Source organism: Lonchura striata, chromosome 4, assembly GCF_050655825.1.
Source record: "Lonchura striata isolate lonStrDom1 chromosome 4, ASM5065582v1, whole genome shotgun sequence".
Lineage (NCBI taxonomy): Eukaryota > Metazoa > Chordata > Aves > Passeriformes > Estrildidae > Lonchura > Lonchura striata.
In genome coordinates this window covers 18,805,880-18,827,419 of record NC_140706.1, presented here as the reverse complement: position 1 = coordinate 18,827,419, position 21,540 = coordinate 18,805,880, and the positions used below count along the sequence as shown (strand labels likewise).

Genomic DNA, 21,540 nt, shown 5'->3' with positions numbered 1-21,540 from the left:
ATGTGATGCAAAGATTCTTTCTAACATGAATTTCCAGCTCTTATGAAATTCTTTTATAACACTGTATTTCTACAGGTCTCATATTTTTAAGTATTCTAATACCATATAATCTCATTGTCAGACTTGTTAATTTAAAGAAACTGCAAACTCTGGAAAGAAAACAGCATAAAAGAAAAAGAGAATGATCATGAGGGTCACTGAATAAAGATTAAAAAAAAAAGACTAATTTATTTACAGATCCCGAATTTATTTACACACATCAGGGCTGTTAGTACAATGATGGAAAACAAAATAAATTAAACATCTTCAATGTTATTTTGATTAACTTAACAAAAAGAGTGATACGTAGTAAGTACTATTTGACTATGATGTTCTGTGCTTGAGCCAAAGAAAATGATGAATAATACTGACATTTAAGATTTTAAAGATTCCACGGTCACCAATTTTTTAATGGTTCAGTCTGATTACATACAAAAGCCCTGAAATTCAACACAGTCCTGTTTCATGTTTGATTTTTTACAACCTTCTAAGAAGACCTACAATTTCAACTGAATACAAGTCTGCAATCTACTATCAAACAGTCTATTAGTTTCACATATTGTGAATTATGATCTTAATATATTGGAATTGAAAATGTAAAATGGTTTGCAAAATCACTTCAGAATCACTCTCCAAGAAAAAAAAAGTTGGTCCCAAACTCTGGTTTAGAGAAGTTTATCACAGGTTCAATTTAAAACTTAAGTTAAAAAAGTGACAATAGCGTTTTGTTTTCTAAACCAAACATGGACTCGCTATAAATGATAAACAGTATGAAATACACTTAGCAATTATTTTTCCCACTTCATATAAAGCACTATAATGAATACAAGATAATGGCTAAGTTTTATTAGAATTGAGGCTTACCTCAAGGAAATCTTTAGGTGCATAAACAGGCCGGAAAAGACTTAGATCTGAAATAAGATTTAAATGACACTATGTTAAAACCAAAAGATCAAAAACCTATGTGCCATATCTATAACACAATCTAGCAATTTAAATAATAGATTAGAGCAAAGATCAAGATAACATCATCACAAATATCATGTCAACAACACCACATATTCTGTCATGATTATGCTACTTATAATTGCCTTATTTTTTTAAACCCCAGAAAAATGAAGAGGAGGGTGTTCTTCAAGGTCCCTTCCAGACCAAACCATTCTATGATTCTATGAAGAGAACAGTAGTCAAGGGAAGCTTCCACTTAATCTTCACAAGTGTTTAGACTGAATCACTCTTAGACTTAAGAAAGACAGGATTTTCAAAAGCAGGGTATTTTTTAACAGCTTAGATTACTGAATTACACATACTGCTGTTAAATGAAAACTGGGGAGCAGTACTAAAAAATCCATGAAAAATGTTTGCCATCAGAGAGGTGTTAATGTGATACAAACCAGCACCTGTGCAAAATCCTTTTTAAAGAACTTGGCTATGAACTAGCATGAGAGTTAGCCTTACTTTCCCTAAGTATAATATTATTCTGTGCAGGAGTTATTTTTATCTTTTGTCAAGAAACAAATCAGAGCTTAATTATCCAGAGTTCCAAACATTTTCTGTAAGCCTGAGTTTACAATAAGAGGAGCTGTCTCCTAATTGAATAAATCTCTAAAGCACTGGAATATGGAATATAAAACAATAACCTCTCAGTAATGATTCAGTGTTAGTACAATAACTAGAAACAAAATAACAAGGAAATAAGTATTTATTTATGCATAATGACACACTACCAATGAAAGAAAGATCAAAATTAAATTGCCTTGAAGAGATTAGATTAACCTTTGACTGGTAAGTAAGATGTACATCCTGCCTTTCTATGTACAAAAATTTAATGGATGTTTAAATTTAGTTAAATGAGCCTTACCTGGCTCATCAGTCCCCATTTCATTCCATTTATTAAGCAGTTCTTTTTGTTCATTTGCAGGCCTCTGAAATACACAAAAAAGTGTATCTTCTTTTTTTTTAACAGAATTAATAAAAACATGCTTATTTCAAATATGTATTAATTTCAACTATACATTAATGCAATGTTTTACAAAATAGCAATACAAGCTTATTTGCTAACAAATTATTCTTAGGCTGAAGGTACATTACACTGCAAAAAACCAAAGTTCCAGTTCCTGGAAGGAAATAAGCCCATTAAATAGTTTTGGGTGTTTAGTGATGAATTTAGGGTATTTAGTACTCAGTTTTGTGTTACTGAATATTTACTGTCCTTCCATAGAGCTGTTGGACTCCATCAAATTCCTGTCCCTGGCAGTCATGAAAACCAAACAGCAGCATCCTTTAGCTCATGATGAACAATAGAGGTTTTGCCACCTATCACAGAGGCAAAACATGGGAATGAACAAAAGATTCTAACATTACTCCCTACTTCCATGATCTTTAAAATTAAAGCCTCTATATTAATTTAAAAAAAAAGAAAAAAAAACACCAAAAAACACAACCAAAAAAAAAAACCCACCACACCAAAATGAACGACAAACAAAATCAGCGATGTACCAATAATCTCTCTCTCTCTCTCCTCATGTACCAGTTCAACTACAGATTTCTGTGCACACAAAGCACATCGGTATCGCACACAGGCTGCACAAGTTATACAGTGGAGTCTGCACACAAAATACTGTTAAGAGCAAGGAACATAGTAATTTGCTTTCCAACATGCTGCTCTCTCAAGAGGATAATTACTGCAACAGCAAAGAGGAAAATCTACCTAGAGCCTTCATCTTCTCCCAAGCTGAGATGACACATTCATTGCCACCATCTCTGAAAATTATTCTGCATTAGAAAATATTTAGATACTGAACCTGCAGCTCTTGATAACCATGCCTAAAATGAAGATTACATTACAAGTGTGCAAGAAAAGGCTTAATTTCAGAGGAAATGTCAGTTTGAAAACAGAAAATTAACAATACATTACCTTCTGTGCTAGTGGGATATTGAGTTCTGTGCACATGCTGTTCAGACTTTTCAGAATTCGCTTCTCCCAGCTTCCCTAAAATGCACACGAAAGATCGATTATAAGGAATTTCTTTTTCCTGAAAATTGAATTTACTATGCGATAACAAGCAGCATTTTGAATTCAGATATATATAAAAGTATAGCAAGAGTCACTGACATCTGGAAACATATGAAGAGAATATTTACATGCTTCTTCATGCGGAAGCAATAGATCAAACAGATCTCATTCTTTACAACACAAAAAAGAACCAGAAAATTTTGTTGTTCATATTTCATATCTTTAAAAAATCGCGTATTTCACAATTACTGATTTTTATATATGTTTAATGATCAAGCTTCTTTATAGATCAACTTTTAACAATTTTTTCAAACAATTATAAGAGGTCAATCAACTGTGCATAGCAAATACCTTCTCCACTTTGGGGCCTGAAGAGACTGGCAGTCTTTCTCCACAAAAAGTATCTTAGATGTTGTCAGAAATTAAGGAAAGTTAGAAATCTGGTATTCTGTAATGCTTAAAAAAATGGTTCTTCTAACACAATGCTCAGGAAATAGTTGTCTGTCTAATCAGAGAAAACCAAAAGTAGACAATACCTTAGTGGCCAGTGGACAGTTTAAAAAGCAACCAGATTCTTCTGACAACTGCATTAGGCCTCAATAGTGCCTACTCCATGGCTAACTCCCCTGAAGTTAATGCCAATTAGTAATGACTTCCTTGTCAATGGACTTGGTATTTTGCTTCTGTGACTACAGCACCATTGGTGGGTTCTATACTTAATTTCATTTTCTGTGGATGACAAGCCAGACCTCAATCACATGAATGCAAAGACTCCACTTAATTTCATTACGTTCTATTTATTGCTTGTAATTTGCTCTAGACACAAATTTTACAACAGCTAGTTACTGTTTAACCATGCTCCTCAAAGATCTGTCCAAAAGGTGCTGCAGTTTATTAGACAAGAAGCAAATGAAGGGAAGGGCAATTTAAAAAAAATTAAATCTTGTCTATAATTGTTTCATCTTAACTTTCATTTACAAGCTCATTTACTAGATCCTCTCATAACTTTTTCCATTTAAAAAATTGCTATCTTGCACCAGAAATTTTTCCTCACAATCAAGTCATCCCTTCACTTTCTTTTGCATAAAAAAAATAGGTCTGAGTTTTGAATCTAAGGAATGTTTTCCAAATTGCATACTTTTTATCATACTCTCTAAAATATTTTTCTTTAACTGTATTATCATATTTAAATTCCTTTCAAATGCTACACAACACCATGCCACAAACTGGTTCGTCTCTCACAAAGTGGTAGTATCAAGTATTTACTATTTTGCTAAGAAGTGAAGTTTTGTTGTTATATAAATAATAAGTGAGAGAGCATGAAAATTACTGGGCCATATAGGATAAGAAAGTGGAAATGGAGAATACACAGGTAGTAGTAGCAAAAACAAAGTTAAAGTATTTTTTGGCAAAAGCAAGATCAGATGATCAGATGGCCTGGCCTCCTGTCCAGCCAAACCCTAAGTGTCCAATGCTGTCTCCCTAAGGAGATTATTCCAAAGGCCGATTGTTCCCTGTGTGAAAAATTTTCCTCTTCTGTCCAATCAGAATCTCCCCAGGAGTAACTTGTACCCTTTACTTCTCATCTTTTCCATGTGACTCTTGTAAAAAGGTGTCTCCATTTTCCTCTGTAGTCACCCTTTAAATACTAGAACAAGGTCTCCCCTAAGCCTCCAGTTCTCAAGGCTGAACAAACCCATCTCTCTCAACCTTTCCTAACATGTCAGGCTTCCCAGTTCTTTGAACATCTCTGTGGCCCTTCTCTAGACCCTCTCCAGTCTGTCCACATCCTTTACTGTACAGTGGGAACCACAGCTGAACACAGTTCTCCAGATGTGACCTGACAAGTGTTAAGTAGAGTGGGTCAATGATTTCTTTATCTCTGCTGGTGATGCCCACATTGATGCAACCCAGAATCCTGTTGCCTTTCTTTGATGCAGCAGCACACTATCCACTCATATGGAGCCTGCTGTTCACCAAGTCCTTCAGGTTAATTTCCTTCAGGCTGCTCCCCAGCCAGGTAGATCCAAGGCTGTGCTGCAGTCTGGATTATGTTTTCCCACATGCCAGACCTTACATTTGTGCTTTTACATCATAAATCTCTTATTAGCCCACTCTTCCAGCATATGCAAGTTTTTCTGCACAGTGACTCTCCCTTCTGATGTGGCCACCTCTCCACTTGGTTTGGTACCACTGGCACCATCACTTCATGATACCATCCAAGGGAGGACAGGTGGTGGGGGCATAGGGAGGGGAAAAGCAAAGATATGTGTAAAGATATGAAAGCTACAAAAGAAGAGACAGATGGCAGCTTTCCAAGACCAAGAACCATCTAATTTCAAATAGCAATGGAGGTCAACACACTTGGTGTGACTTACAACTGCCACACTGGACATTAATCCACTTACTGCATGGGGGTGCAACGTGTTGGCAATAAGCCACTTATACACAGTCATAAACTGTGACATAATTCATTTTTCAAGACACAGTAAAATATATTCAAGTAAATGCAAAGAAGACAAAACCAAAGTGAGGGTTATACAGCCTTTCCAAGCAAGATACCATGCCCTCTCTCCAGGACAGCAAGTACCTGAAGTGAGCAGAAACAGAATGCACTGTTCTTGACTGAAATAAAAAGCAGAGGGAGAGGTCATAAACTCTTTTATTGATGGGAACAATACATTTAACAAGATGATTCCTCTAGTCTTAGGAAGACATTCAACACTAAGAAAACACACTATTAGGATTGCTATGGTTACAATTATTCAGTAAAATAGCTGAAACTGAGGAAGGTAGTAGTGCAATTTGGAAACAATTTCATAGCTTCACAGAATAGTTTCCAAGACCTAAAGAACCCACCTGAAGGGAGGGAGAAGGATTATTAACAAGGGCATGTAGTAACAGGACAAGGGGGAATGGATTTAAACTGAAAGAGTAGGTTTACATGAGATATGAGGAGAAATTCTTTATTGTGAGGATGGTGAGACATTGAATAGGCTGCCCAGAGATGTTGTGGATGCCCCATGCCTGAAAGTGTTCAAGGACAGGCTGCGTGGGGCTCTGAGCAACCTGATCTAGTGGGAGGTATTCTTGCAAGGGAAGGCTGAAACCAGATAAGGTCCCTTCCAACCCAATCATTCTATATTCCTATGACTTATAGCATTACTACTCATTGCCATTAATGCTCTATCCTTCTCTAGAAACCTGGGTTTTTTTGTCGTAGGAAAAGAAAGTAATATAAAAACTTCAGTCTGCCATCTATGAGAAAACAGAACTAATGTGAAAACAAAAAGGTTTAATTATGAACATTTTAATACCTACTCTATAAAAAAATATTAATATCACTTTAATCACTGATTCAAAGTAATTCCAGTAACTATCAGAGATGGCTTTCTGGGAGTAGTACCCTTATTTCCAGAATTCTGAAGTAGAACAAAATTAATTAAGATGGAATAGGATAAAGAAATTGTCAACAGACTTATAACAATGGAAACAGCATCTTAAATGGTGACTGTATCTAATAAAAACACAATATGACAAATATGACTTACATGCAGAACATTTTTATATGGGGACAAATTTTGATGATGGCACCAAAGTATGTTTTCCAACTGCTGTGATGCTAAATGAAAATAAAGTAAAAATAAAAAACATCTACATACAAATAAAAAAATCCCAGCCTTTACTGTCAAAACATTAGATTTTCAGTACCTGTGGAAGTAAATAATTGTGTTTTCACTTTTATCTCTCTCCCAAAAGGTATTAGCAACCTGTATACTTGTATTTTAGCTATTTCCAAGTATTTTAAACAAAATCATTGAAACACTGACTTTGTAAGTTTTTTACACTGTTTATTCATCTTCAATCAAAAAGAGTAACAAAACAAAACTTAGTTGTGATTCAATTGCTCTGATGATGCTTGTTTTCTTACAGGCCCATTATCTACAGTGATAAATGCGTGTCATCTTGGAAATCAAGCAGTTGCATGTATCTCAGCAGTTTTAGAAATTATGTTTAGAATCTTAGTTCTCTAACCGTGCATCTATTACTATTTCACAACTACCATAATTTACCAGTATTTCTCTATGGAAAGGATTCACAAGGCTTTATCAAAGAGCTAGATTTCAAGAAATGGTTTGAAAGAGCATCATACTAGTTTGGCTGGGATAGAATTATCTTTCTTCATAGCAGTTGGTATGGTACTTTCTTTTGGATTTGTGACCAAAAGGGTGTTGATAAAACACCAATGTTTTAGCTGTTGCTGAGAGCATACATAGCTTCAAGATCTTCTCTAATGCTTCCCCAACAGCAAGGAGGCTGGGAGTGCACAAGAAATTGGGAGGAGACAGAGCTAGGACAGCTGACCCCCACTGAGCAATTGGATATTCCAGACCATACAACATCATGTTCCAAATAAAGAAGTTGGGACAAAACTTGCCTGGTGACAGGAAGTAATTCACGCATTCCTATTTTGCTTTGTTGGCATGTGTGTCTTTTGCTTTGCCAATTCAACTGTCTTGGTAACACGATTTCTCACTTTTGCCCTTTTGATTCTCTCCTGTTTCACTGGGGGAAAGTGAGTGAGTGGCTGAGCTGCCTACCAGGTTAAACCACCTGGAGGACATGGGTGACTAATACTCTTTGAAATAGGGAATCATATTTTGAAACCAGCAAAGACAGGACTTCTGCTTATTTTTAAACTACTGGAATAACAGGCCTTTCTACACCTAAAAACACTGCAAGTATTACATACACTTTTGTAAAATAATAACCCATGAAACTGGTTCAGACAAACATGCATATAGATATATGTCTGTGGTTTTTGCATTAATAAACTAGTAAGAGTGATTCTTTTCAGGCAGCAAATTGTGGCATTACATTTCACACCACACAAGAAAAATTGATTAAAGCAAACTATAGCCCCAAATCCTGAAAGACTGAAACCCAGGACAGAGAGATAAGACTTAGGGGAATAAATAACAATATGATTGTAAAGGTAACACAATTTGTTGAGTATTTTGTAAAAGAACACGGCAATGTATTTCTAGACACAGCATGGTTAAATACACCTTTATCCCTACCTCAGAGGTTTTTGTTAGATCATATTCCTGAAGCATGTTATTTTTTTCTTTACATTTTATGTGGATTTTTTTTTTTACTTCAAATGGCATATATTGGCAAAAAAAAAACAAAAAAGCAAAAATATTTTTCCTGACACAAAAAATTCTCATTTAATCTTTACAGTCCAGTTTCTCTTATTCTCCTTCAATATGCCTTAAGCTCCTTAGCTCTAGATTCTTCATCTTCCTTTCACATTTTAAGTACTAAATATATCTCTTCTTTCTGAAGATCTCACTGTCTCTGCAGCCTGTTATCTTTCATCATGAAACTGTCTGTGCCCTTTCAAAAAAATGTTTTTGTAACCCTAAGGAAATGACCTATAGCTACCCCTTTTTTTTCTTCTCAATGAAACCAAATTCTCCCCTTTGACACAGTCACATCATCTATTCTACATTTTTCACCTACCTGCCACTATATCCTACTTCCTTCGTGGCTGGAGAATTACTTGAACGTTTTCTGTATTTATGTAAAATGTCACATATACAATATTACTATTAACTTTGATGCAACTACAAATCTGTGCTTTTCCTAAGGTATAGATCCTAGAAACAGAATAACAGTCTACAGAATAAATCTCAAATAATCTAATTAAAACTCTGATATGAATGGTAAAATTGATAACCACCAACCTGTGCTTTCCTCATATAGGCTAAAGGTTCTTTAATATGTTCAGATGGTGCTGCAGGATGACAGGGCAAAGGAAACCTTAAGAAGAAAATATGGTAAACTAAGTATTTTGATGTTTTATTTTGCTTAATTAATTCCATATTTGCAAACCTAAATATAACTTTTTTCATGAGAGCACTAGCAAAAACACAAGTGTATGTTGATCAAAACTGTGTATTATTTTTGGAAGTACTTTTTCCTCATCCATTCTATGGATAGAAATAAGATAACAATATGCAAGAATTAGTAACATTTCAACATCAGTTCTTCTTGTATTAAAAATAATGCTCCCTTATAATTTCACATACTTACAAAATAATTACATTAACAAATCAGGTATTTAAAAAGTGTATTCTCTTCACATCATGTCATCTTTATGATTCCCTGGAACTTTCCCTGTCCAAGTCATCACATTTTTTTAAGAAACAATATATATATTTTAAAGGTCTCCTTTCAAAAATCAGTAGTGAACATGTACATGTCCAAAGTAATTAGAAGGTTAAGTGAGGTACTGACTTAAGCAAAGTTGAATATCCACTCATAAATTGCATTATGACAAAATATAAAAGCTGGAACAAAAATTAAAAACTAAACCAAAACATTATCTTTCAGTAGTGTAGGTTATTTCCAATGAGTTTTTGCCAAGCATTACATCCAGCTTAATTTTAAGTGTCTCAAACATATTTCAGGAAAAAAAAATTACACATAGCTTCTATAATAGTTACCCTGAATTTTCATTTGTTTGAATGCATTCAATCAGTTTTTATCATGTTTTTCGGAAACCCTCCCCAAATTTCTTTCCATTTTTAACAGACAAGATCATTCTTGTACTTGCTGCAGATTTGTTACTGGCTATTCTGTCCCAGTGTGTAAAACAGAATCAGTATCAACAGATTTCAGAAATGCTGTTTCTTGGCTTTTCCACAATGCTCATGAAATCATGGTGTTCATAGTAAATTTCAATTTTCAAGGGCAAATCTCGTTATTTTGTTGCTTATTTCCATGCGATAGCCCTAGAGACAGGTAAATATTTTTCCCTGGAAAGATATGATGAAGATGAATCCTCACTAACAGACAGAAGCATTTTGCTGAATTAAGTCCCACACACTACTAAATATACATTGTGCTAAACTGGTAACTCTAACAAGCTTATGTAAATTAGCACAAATAGATTTGTATATACATTTCTTATTTTATAGTTGCATTTATGACTATATCTGTTATGAAATTCACCTTTCCACTGTGCCAGAATGTAAGGAAAAATTATGCTTCCCAGAAATCTAATCTGAAGTTTGCTGAACAATAATAAAAAGGAAACTTGACTGATTTAACTGTTTATAACCATATCCCAAGCATGATGAGCACTGACCTGAGAAACCTAGAGATCCAAATATTAAAAATAATTAATAAAAAAAATATGTGGAATGTTGCAATAAATACCTCAATTAAAACTCATTTGCCACAGCTACCTCATTTACATAGAATTATATTATGACCCTTGGTACATTTGGAAGCAAAGCGAAAAGGAAAATACTAAGGTAACTACAAAATGTGGTGATACTTATTTCATTTATTCTTTAAAATGCACTTGAATCCAGTATTTTCATTAGGATGAAAAAGAAATAATGCCACATTAAAAACAGAAACTAAGCAGGTACCCTTGCTCTGACAGATAGTGCAGATTATAGCAACACACCATACACCTCTATAAACAAATGGATCAAAAGTTAATCATGTGAGTAGAACTCATTAAGTGAAAATACTAAATAAACTCACACATTGAGTTCACTATAAACAGCATTCTGAAGCTTCTTTTCCCAACCTGTTAAAATACAAAAAAACCCAAACAAACAAAAAAACAAGCAAACAAAACAACAACAACAAAAACAAACAAACAAAAAAAAACAAACCAGAAGTTAACTTTAGGAATTAATATTAATGGAACATCAATCAGAGGTTGCTTTGTAGTCACTGGGGTTTTATGGTTTTATGTCTGGTCTCAGTTCATGTCTACCTACCACAGAGACAAGAGTAGACAAAGAAATATTAATCTAATTAAGATAGGAAAAGTGTAAGTCTCTTTATAGAGACTGAATATCCTTTATTTCCATCTGCTGTTCAAATAATTACAATATAGTTTTGGTTTAAAAATTTACATTCTATTTCTTAAATCCATCATTTTACTAAACCAACAATTAATATGAATAGAGGCGGCCTTCCTGATGATCATGAATCTAAGATCATTTATCATAAAATTCTAACATTATAGTAACATAGCCTACAACTTTCAATGCAAATTGGAAATTTAACTAAAGATAAAATCTTCAAGAGTATCTCCATGGAAGTTAATTTCCATTTTTGTAAGTGACTGAACTCTCACTCAGAACTTTCAAAAAAATCACCAGGATCTTATAAAATGATAAATGCACTTTGCATAGTATGTTTTTCAAAATGCAGATGGAATTCAACAACACTTTCCCTTTTAAATTTTCTTTATCTGATTTAATAATCTGGAATCACTGAATGTCTGCCTCTGGCTACTGTCAGTGACAAGACACCAAGCTTCACAAAATACTCTTTTATCACTTATATCACATATGTTCCTACATATATATATATACTATTCAAAAATATATCAATGAAGTATTACAAACCTGATGTCTTCAGAAAATCCTTAATATCCTCTTTTAGAGATTCCAGCTTAATTTCTGGTTTGTGTAGGCTAACCTAATCAGAAAAATAAATAAATAAGCATCAAGAACTAAAGAGAAATTACATTCTTCAAGTTGTGAAGTAAGTAATGTACATGCTTAAGGTTACACCCACAGCAAAGTCCTTCCTCGAGCAATAGCAGTCAAAAATATCAGTTAACTTTCTCACTCAATGTCTTTGCCTTTTTCATCAATGCTAAGAGGTGTATGTGGGGAAGAACAGAGAAAAAAGGAGTAGAATATGCAATGAATGCATATAAACATAGATGTTTAATAATCTGAGCGAAGACCCCCCCATACTTAGCCCAAATACTAGACTATACACATTAAGGTCATAAGGTACACATGGAACGAACTAGAAGCCAATCCCTGTACCTTATCTGAAAGATTAAAACTGGAAACATTCCCTAATTTTCCACTTAACCTCACACAGTTCAGCTCTTTCAAATACGAAATGCCATCTTCAAACCAAAAAAAACCCGACTGCATCAAACGTTCCTCACTACAGTTGTGACCAGTGGATATATACAACCTCTTACAATGAAATGCACTCAACACACTAACCTGCACTAACCAGCTTTACAACCACACCATGACACAACCACACAGATGGTGCTGCACATCGTTCAGCAACAGCAGGACCAGCTGCTACAGCATCTCCTTCTACATCTAGACCAAGAGGAGAAAACAAATACATCTCAAAGGTCCAAAAGGACAACCAGCAGAAACTCAGAAGTTTCTGTGAAATGCCTTCTAAGAAATATTTTCCTAAGCACGGTACATGGCAATAACTGATTAACATCAGATAATAAAGCTAAAGGTTTAGAAAAAAAAAGCAATGTCACATGCTAACTTGAAAATAACAGCAGAGGATCTTTGTGTCCACAGCCATGACAGCTCCAGGCATACATTAGAAGCATATGGCCATATCATCTACATAGAAATGTGAGCTATCTCTTACCAAAAACCTACTCAACAACATGCTGTAGGCATATCAGCTACTGATTCTATTGCAGCAAACTTTCCTGCAGCAGTAGATTTAATTATTAGTTAATTAAAAATAATCTTTCAACAACTTGTGCAGTTTTCCAGCCCTAACAGCACTGCTGACAGCACAGCATGCTTTAAGTCCATGGTAAACAACTAAAACTCCAAAATCCTGTACTTTGCCTTACAGTTTATACATAGAAAAGGGTGCTTCTGTACTGGAAAAGTTGGTTTAGGTGAATTCACAATGCAGAATTTTAAGAAAACCTTTCCATTTTCCTCACATGAAAAGAGGAATGAACAATAATGGAGAGAATGACAGCAACAGCATTTCTGCTCTTATTTCATGTCCCCTTGCCATTACAGGTAAGGAAGGCATTTATATTTGGTTTATTGACTGCAACAGCAAAGAGACTATTTCTCAGCATGCTTCTGAGAAAGAAAGGTCATCATAAGCATAAGTGAAAGAAAGGTCATCATAAGTGTGGTGAGTTGCATAACTCCCATGCCAAATAACAAACACGTATTCCATCCAGCACAATGGTAATAGCTGGCAAAGGATGGTCACTAATATCTGGGAAACAAAGATTTTTATGTGAGTTCTTGGGCAGCTCACAAAATACCATTTTAAGCAAAAACCTCAAGGAGTATTTTGTGATTAATTCCTTCTGAAGCTACTGTGATGAAAAGTCCTACATCCTTTTTGTACATTTGTCAGGCTGAGGGCTTTCTGTGATGCAAGGCAGTGGTTTTGTGTGATTCCTGTAAAAATTTTAAATTAAGTAACACACATCAACAGGGCAGATTTTGCCATTCTGTTCTTCAGAAGTTTTTGTGTACACGTTTTGTAAATGTTCAGGTTTGTCTTTGAGTTAAATATGACTAATTCTAATCTCAAGGTCCATGGGGTGTTTACCTGTCAGATCTGGTATGCTTTTTAGATATCCAAAAAAATCCCCTCACAAATACAACTCATTGACAGATGATAAATCACACAAACAAAAAATAAAGCTCCTGTACAATCTGCTATAAAATGGCTTAATTATCTTGACACTGAAAACAGTACAAGAAATTATGGAAGTGCAATCAGAACAGTATTTTAATTCTCTGCTGTTCACACACCTGTGAGCTCCTGGCTTATTAAGAAACATCTGACACTCCTATTGACAACAACAGGAGTTTTTTGGACATTCCTGGAAATTCTGGAAGTTGATACAGAATATTGCATTAGAAGGCATTAAGTAGTCCACAGACTACTTACCATTTTCCCTCTCAGGCCAAAGAACAACAGGAGTCTTTCTTTTAAACTGCTGTTCCTAACACAGCCTGTTCCCCACCTGCAGAATATAAAATCCAGTGACTCTCCTGTATGCAGCAGAAAGGAAACAGGATAACACATTGGGGAAATCTTTCTCCAAGGTTTATATTAGTGCACCAACCTACACTGGTAACCTTCACCTCTTCATGCCCATGTATTCATCGAGTATTATTTAATTATTCCTAGCCCTGCTGTAGCCAATGTTCTTAGGGTAATCTTTAACTTACCAAAACATCTATCTTTAGCACCTTTCCTGTGTCCTTTTTCTTTTCTTCGCTGAAAAAAGCTCTGTTGAGACAAATTTTCACATAAGAAATGTGAAAATTCCAACCCCCGCCAAATTATGGGGGCATTTTTGCATCCACTTTTACCAATTCAGAGTTCAGCTGCAAAGCCTCCTCCCATTCACACTCTCCCTTTGCTTTACTTGTGTACTACAATCAACACATTCCTAAGTGCTAAGCAGAACAAGAGAGCCACAGAAACTGTTAGGGACTCACTGCCCACTGGATTGCTGATCAGTTTTCAAATCAGAAATTAGATACTTGAGAATGTGGCAAACAATTCAGCTGGCAGCTGCAGCCAGCTCTAACACAGATCATATTCTACCCCCACATAACAAAACAAGGGAAAATACTCATTCTGGTAAGTGAAAGGAACTCTCTTCAGAATGGTTTTGCTGTAACTTAACAGTATGGTACCTCTTTAGAATTTATGGGAACTAAACTGAGGAATCAAGGGGACTTAGCATAGCTGATGCTCCAAAATTATTAGTCCAGGTCTCACACATAATTTTGTTTTTCCTTTGGATTAACTGATCTAACTTATTTCTGTGTTGTACCATGTTGGAAAACACATTTAGGTATTTTAGGTAGGGTAGTTTTGTTTTAAACTGCTTGGTACAACATATTGACTAAGTCTCATTTATATTTTCATTTCCTGTGATTTTTTTGTAGAATAAATAAAAATATGTTGACAAAATTCTATTTTTATTAAAAAAAGCTTTACTACAACTTTACATAGATAAAAATACCTGTCTAAGATTTATTGGGAGAAAACCCCACATTGATGAGATTTGTACTCATGAACTGAATTAATTCCCTGCATGACCAAAAAACAGCAAACACCCAGGTAAAACTACCAATTTCAACACACACATCTTGATGAAAGGTACTTCTATAAGAAAAATACTATCTGTTACTATAAGGAGACTATCACATGCAAGATAATAGAGAATGAGCAATATAGGAGAACAATCCATGAAAGCAAAGGGTGACAGCTAGAACAGGGAAAAAGTCAAATATTCACAGGCTGGGTCAGGGAATATAGAGCCCTGAAAGGAAATAGGGATGAAATGCAAACATTTCAGCAAGAAATAACAAATTATTTCCCTGTAAAATTAGCATTATGCATGATCTTATGGATAGGGCACCAAGGTCCAGGTGTGGGATATCTGTGTTCTCTACAGTCTTGGTCAGCTTCCTGTGAATCAAGACACATCTGTCCCTTCCACATTCCTTCACAGAACAAGCTATCATTACACCATTTCTTGGCACCCCCCATTCTTCAGCTGTACAGAGCAGTAGGGTAGTTTAGGGACCTTTAAAATTTTGCCAAATTTGCCGGTGCCTAAGGTACCACTAACAATCTTGTGTGCACGTCTTTGATTTTGGCAAGGTATCCTGCTGAGATCTTGGCAGTCACCATTGGAAGTGATACTCTAAATGTACTCCCTCTGTAGCTGGATGCCAAGATGGAAGAAAATTCAGACACTCAACACTGATGTGGCTGAAAGGAAGCAAAAGAATAGCACAACAGCAAAATAATAAAATTGGTGGAAATAGGAAATTTATTCACAGAGGAACTGAACACAGAGCTCAACCTATTTGCAAATTAACATCTAAATATGAAAGTGGCATTCAGTGATCATGACTGGAGCAGCATTGATCATGCAGGAGATGATCCATCAATCACAGCACTCAAAGAAGTAAAGGAAAATAACTAGAGGCAGCAACATACTACTAAGACGAGGCTTGACAGAACAAAGCGTTCCAGTATAACTCCTGTGTTAAAACATTTCTTTTCTCAACAAGAATAAACACTGCAGAGAAGTGATCCAACCATACTGAAATGTGGAATTGCATCAGGTGAACACATATTTTTATCCTGTTGCAAACAGTTCTGCAAATAACTTTACACAATCCTAATATTTTTACAGGCTATCAACCATAATTTCCCTTCAAAGCCTTTTTTGTTTAGATAAACATGTACCCTCTCAAAACATTTATTACTGTTCAGTATATTTTTGCACAAAGGCACAATGCTTTTTGGTTTTATTGCTATTATTTCCCAAAATACAATAAAACAGAATCCTCAAATATAACCCATCTTTAGAAGTAAATTCAATGAAAGCTAATAAATATTCACCATTCCTTATGTACTTCATTCTACCAGAACTAACCAAGCTGACTTGGTAAAATCCACTTCAAGCACAACCACAACAATTTCAACATAAATACTCACTAAAAACTTAAACCCCTGCAACTTTAAGGAAGAGACTTTAGTTTTGGTTATGCATTTCTGTAACAGAAAGAAGAATAATTCTGAGCCTAACTAAACAAACTTCAATAAGAGTGAAACCCTAATTACAATGACAATTTTCCAACCCTCCTACATTTCTACATGAACTACAATAAGGGAAAAAATAGTGTGAACTTTCTTATACAAGTAAAAATAACCTAGCAGATACAGAGAGTTTCAATCAGCTTCATATGGAAGTAAACAGCTTCAAATGTTATGCTGTGGTACAAGATATAAGGCTATCTTTTAATGATGTAATTTCAATGTTTAATAAATTTTCTAGTTTTGAATATAAAATCAGTGCTGAAAATAAAATACACACACAAGGTAAAAACCAGAATCCACATTACTAAAAAAGTACTACTCTGCCAGTCAAGCTTGCATTGCTTTTGAACTCCATAATCTGATCAACACATATGCAACTGCATTCAATTTAAAATTCACTCTAATACAAATATTACTGCTGAACCACTTAAAACAAAGGCACAATCTCTATCAGCAGGCATAATAAAATCCTTTGCCAAATACAATGCATGAAAATGAACCATTAATTATCCATGATGACTCATGAGACTACAATTCTTTGCTAATTTTTATTAAATAAATGCTACATTGCACAGGAACATTCTCCTTCTTAATTTGATCTTTTATATAAATTGAGATTGTATCAATTTTTTTTTTTAACTGGAGAAAAATATCATGAAAACAATATGCTGAGACATCTTGCAAACCATTCATTTCACATAAATTGTTCAAAGCTTTCTTACTTACACTTTCTTTAGAAGCACAGCCAGGCTCCTACTCCAGCTGCCATTTTCCTAGCACTTCCAAAGCAAGTCCCCTCCTCCTTTGCTCCACCTGAAGTCTTGTAAAGACCCTTACCTCTCCCTTTGATCAATATTGTCTTTAAACCCTTCTGGTTCTATCACAGGTCTGCCCAAAGAATGGTGGCAGACTCCCCTCCCCTGACAGTGTTTCTGACCATGACATCTCCTCTCCACCCTTCTTCGTACCTCCAGTACCTCCACCAATGTTCCCTCACTCCCAAACTTAATTGCTGCAGTGGGGTGGGATGGAGTATCAGACCTGATGTTTGCACTTACATTACCCGTTTTAGCCTCCTGTAACAGTAGCTATAATGCTTTTTTACAAGTTCCCCTCAGGTTGTCCCACTCCAGTCATACCTACAAGAAACATCTGAGAACATTTATGCAGACAATGCCAGGGGGAACTCCTTGCACTGTGAGTCTTTCTTGTTTCCTTTAAAACATAATTTAGAACTCTTATCTTTCATTTTATTGTCACCTCCTGTCTTAGAAAAGTTCTTTAGGAATAAACTACTGAAGCTTTTCTTTGTTGGTTGGTTTTGTTGGGGTTTTTAAAAACTTTGTTATTTGCCCCGGTCACTAGAGGTTCTGGGCAACTCTGAGTTAGACTGATGTCTATTAGAGGTTTGCATGGGACAAAAATTAAGATTGATTAATCTTAATTAATTAATAAAGCTCAACTCCCTTCAAAAATTAAGAAAAAAGAAGTTTCCGAATTGGCTGCAAATGAAAATGTGCTAAAAAGGTAGCACTTTTTTCATGTCTTTGAACAGTTTCACACAATAAAATATGTGTTCACTGACACAGATCTTCCCTAAAGCAGAATTTTAGCAAGATTTCACAAAATAATTTGCTTTAAAACTGCATTTTGTCCTTGAGATGTCCATCTTTTAGTTTTTCCAAACACCACTAATCTCTACCTTAAAAACATTTACAGTTCAGAAAGGGAAAAGTTAAGATAAAAACAAGCAAATTTGATTACAAACTTGTACAGTGAAGTTGTGCCCAGAAAATGAGTTCTCTCCTCTGCTACCTCATTAATGCCAGCAGCAATTCTACCTGTTGAAAAGTTAATATTTTGGCTCTTTGTCACTGTTACTCTTTCCATTCAAACACATTACGAAGTATGTTCAGAAGAAATTCCAAAGCAAATGATAGGCACATTAACACTCTTACCCACATCAATCTCTCTTATTAACTGCAGTAATATATCAATATATCAAAACTCAACCTACAAAAATCAACCTAACATTAATTTATTTATTCATTCATCACTTACATGACACTACCTCTACTTCAACCCTTGGGATAAAAATGTGATTATCTTGGTATCCCCAGAGGTCAAGCTGAGACAGCAAATCATTTGATGCCCATGCCAAAGTTATTTCAAAGAGATTGTGTATCACAGCCCTTGACACCAGCTCAGGCTCCCAGTGACAGCCAAGCACAGCACTGGTTTGATCAGTTCATAACCACAGGGCTACTCTATCACCACTCACAAATAATGTCAGGATACTGTGTTTTCCCCAAAATTCTATTAACTCATCAATGAAACTGTTCATTCTGAGTTATCCTTCCTAGCAAATAAGAGATAAATTTACAAAATTTGTGTACAAATTTACAAAATGTGTCTCTCTGTTTGTGAGACTACATATTCTCTCAAAATTTCAGGGATTATTATAATGGACCTTAAGATCCATTTGACTATGTCTTCAGAGACAGTAAATATTTTTTACAAATACCAACATCATTTTCTACACTAAGAGACTAAGAATATTTGTGGAGTATAACTGCAGTATAAATACCCGAAACAAAAGTAAGTTTCACTCTGATGCACTGATTACAAAGGCTTCTCAAAATACAGTGTGCATCTCCCAAAACACTTTAAAATCCCCTAAAAAAGGATCACCCTTCAAACTCATAACTTGTGCAGACCGAGCATTGTTAACCAGCAGACAAAAAACTCCATCACATCCTACCAATAAACTGGAGTTCAGGAGTGAGGCACAGCAACAGTTAAGATTTCCTATTTGACAGTGCAACTCCAGCAATACCCCACGTAACAGGAGGAATATCAAGCATTAGCTTAATACAGAGTGAAGCAAAATTCAGACTTTCAGAATTCTGTACAGCTGCTCAGGGATGGGCAGCAGACCGGCCACTGACTGAGGCAACTGCATGGTATAGCATCAACATGACTGACCAAGCTTTATAAACAAAACAAGTCTTCTGTACATGAAAGAACATAAATGTGTGCAAGGTCAATTAAAAAAACTTCCTCTATCAAGAACACAGATTCCTGGCAAACACAGTGTACATTTGGACCTACTAATTTAAACCACAATCTCCAAGAGAGAATTCATTCGACTGAGAAATCCCATTGTTGATGTATCTATAAACTTTCAGATCACTAAACTATATCTCTGATTTAACCTGCTATTAATAAACCTTTCAAACACAACTCTAAGAATCAGCTTGAATATTTGTTCCCTGTTTCTTTTCTTTCCCCTTAGCACTTTGTATGACTAGAATGATCATGACCTATACAAACACTTTTTTTTTCTTCTCCAAGAAATCTGTAAAACAGCACTCTGCAAAGCCATCATAGCAGATACATTCTCGTGTCCAGCAGGGATTTAGGCACCTCACTGCCCTTTCAGACTCCAAACACCACCTTGGGAGGTCACTGCTCATGTTCGCAGTGTCCAGCAGAACAAGAACTCCACAAAACAGCCACCCTCCCCGTTTAGCACCTTCTAAACACCCAGCCAAGTTCTGAGGACACCAAGCTTCCTCTTGTCTCAAAAAACCCATGCAAAGTATCAAGTGACTGTGAAATCAGACCCTGCCAGAGACAGGATAAAAGAATCCTGTTGAAGGGAGTGCATTCAGGTGTGTTACAAACTGGAACAGAGTGGTTAGGACAGAGCCCTGTTCACCACCCAGTTTGAGGACCAGGTCTGACTCTCCACTCCTCATGTCAGGTTTTTTAGGATACTCAATTTCCCAACATTTAGCAGAACCCAGCCCCTACACTACTTCATAATTCCAGCCCCCTTCAAGTCATGTACATTGGCTTATTCAAATAATTAGAAAGGCCTGTCAACAGAAGCAAGGCAGACACACATTTATAAAAGCATTTAGAGACCAAATCAGTAGATTTAAATATAAAACAAACACAAGACAGTGTGACAGTGATGTCACTCGCTATAAGAGTTTCAGGGACATTCATAGAGGAATATCATGTTTAATTAAAAAATGCAACAAAACTAATGGACAAATTAACGGACATGGTATCCTTAAAAATAAACCAAAAAACCCAAAAATAACCCACCCCAAAAATCCCCAACCTGTATAATTTTAAGCAGTGTCTGAAAAAAAAAAAAAAAAAAAAAAAAAAAACCACACAAAAACAACAAATCCAAAACCGAAAGCATAACATTTTAAAAAATCCAATCCAAAATATTTCAGTTACGCACAGTATTTGTTAGAGCACCATGACTAGGTTATTATGATCCTGAAAACTGATGCAATTTTACTCTGAAACATCCTGAATTAAATTCAGCTGAAATATGAAAATCTGGCTCCAAGTGCAGATAAGTTATTAAATATAAAAAAATGAGCAAAGCTGTTATCCCAGCTACTAAAATTTACTTTCCTGCGTATTTTTTTCATTTATTTTCACTTCCTTTCATCAAATCCTCATTTTCTCAGGGACACTAGGGGAGCGGGGGCGGAATTTAAAGCTCTCCAAATTAAAGATTAAAAAAGCAATTCGCTTCAGGACCTATATTTGAAGCGGCGAGGTTTCAGACGGATAGTCTTCATATTCACTGCGAAATCCTTGGGCCCCAAGGGGACACACAATAAGCACGGCTCTAGAAACCACACGCGCCGCTCCGCGGCCCCGCCGGGGAAGGAGAGGAGCGGGACAGGGAGGGAGGGAGGGAAGGAGGGAAGGAGGGAAGGAGGGAAGGAGGGAGGGCGGGGTCCGGGCCCTGCTCGTGCGGCGCCGCCGCGGCCGGGCCGGCCGGGAACAAAGCGCCGGGGAGGGGCAGCGCGGCAGGGAGGCGTGCGAGCGGCAGGGCAGGGCTCACCCGGGCCTGTCGCTCCAGCTGTGCGTGCAGGCTGGAGCCCTGCAGGCGCTGCACGACCCTGGCGATGGTGAGGGACAGCCCGCGGTCCGGCTCCAGCATCGCGGCCCGGCCGCCGCAGCGCTCCGCGGTCCCCGGCAGCGGCGGCGCCGCCCGCGGCTGCGCCCGGCCGGCAAGCGGC

At 36.2% G+C, this 21,540-nt stretch overlaps 1 protein-coding gene across 7 annotated transcripts in view; it reads right to left on the bottom strand.

Moving 5' to 3' along the window:
* TBC1D19 (TBC1 domain family member 19) overlaps window positions 1–21,522 on the bottom strand; it is a 48,394-nt gene extending 26,872 nt beyond the window's left edge. The window contains exons 1-11 of one of the 7 annotated variants that reach the window (XM_085577757.1): window positions 21,053–21,245; window positions 13,802–13,877; window positions 11,497–11,569; window positions 10,619–10,664; window positions 8,806–8,881; window positions 6,607–6,677; window positions 5,646–5,680; window positions 3,407–3,459; window positions 2,957–3,031; window positions 1,901–1,964; window positions 904–950 (exon numbers count right to left, since the gene is read on the bottom strand). In XM_085577757.1, coding sequence (XP_085433883.1) covers window positions 904–950; window positions 1,901–1,964; window positions 2,957–3,031; window positions 3,407–3,459; window positions 5,646–5,680; window positions 6,607–6,677; window positions 8,806–8,881; window positions 10,619–10,664; window positions 11,497–11,569; window positions 13,802–13,877; window positions 21,053–21,093 — 657 coding nt within the window. In that variant the 5' untranslated portion in view covers window positions 21,094–21,245. Of the gene's footprint in view, window positions 1–903; window positions 951–1,900; window positions 1,965–2,956; window positions 3,032–3,406; window positions 3,460–5,645; window positions 5,681–6,606; window positions 6,678–8,805; window positions 8,882–10,618; window positions 10,665–11,496; window positions 11,570–13,801; window positions 13,878–14,085; window positions 14,109–21,052 lie in introns of those variants that run through there. The other 6 variants (XM_085577759.1, XM_085577758.1, XM_085577761.1 and 3 more) reach the window with 6 other exon arrangements.
* Between the last annotated feature and the right edge of the window lie 18 nt (window positions 21,523–21,540).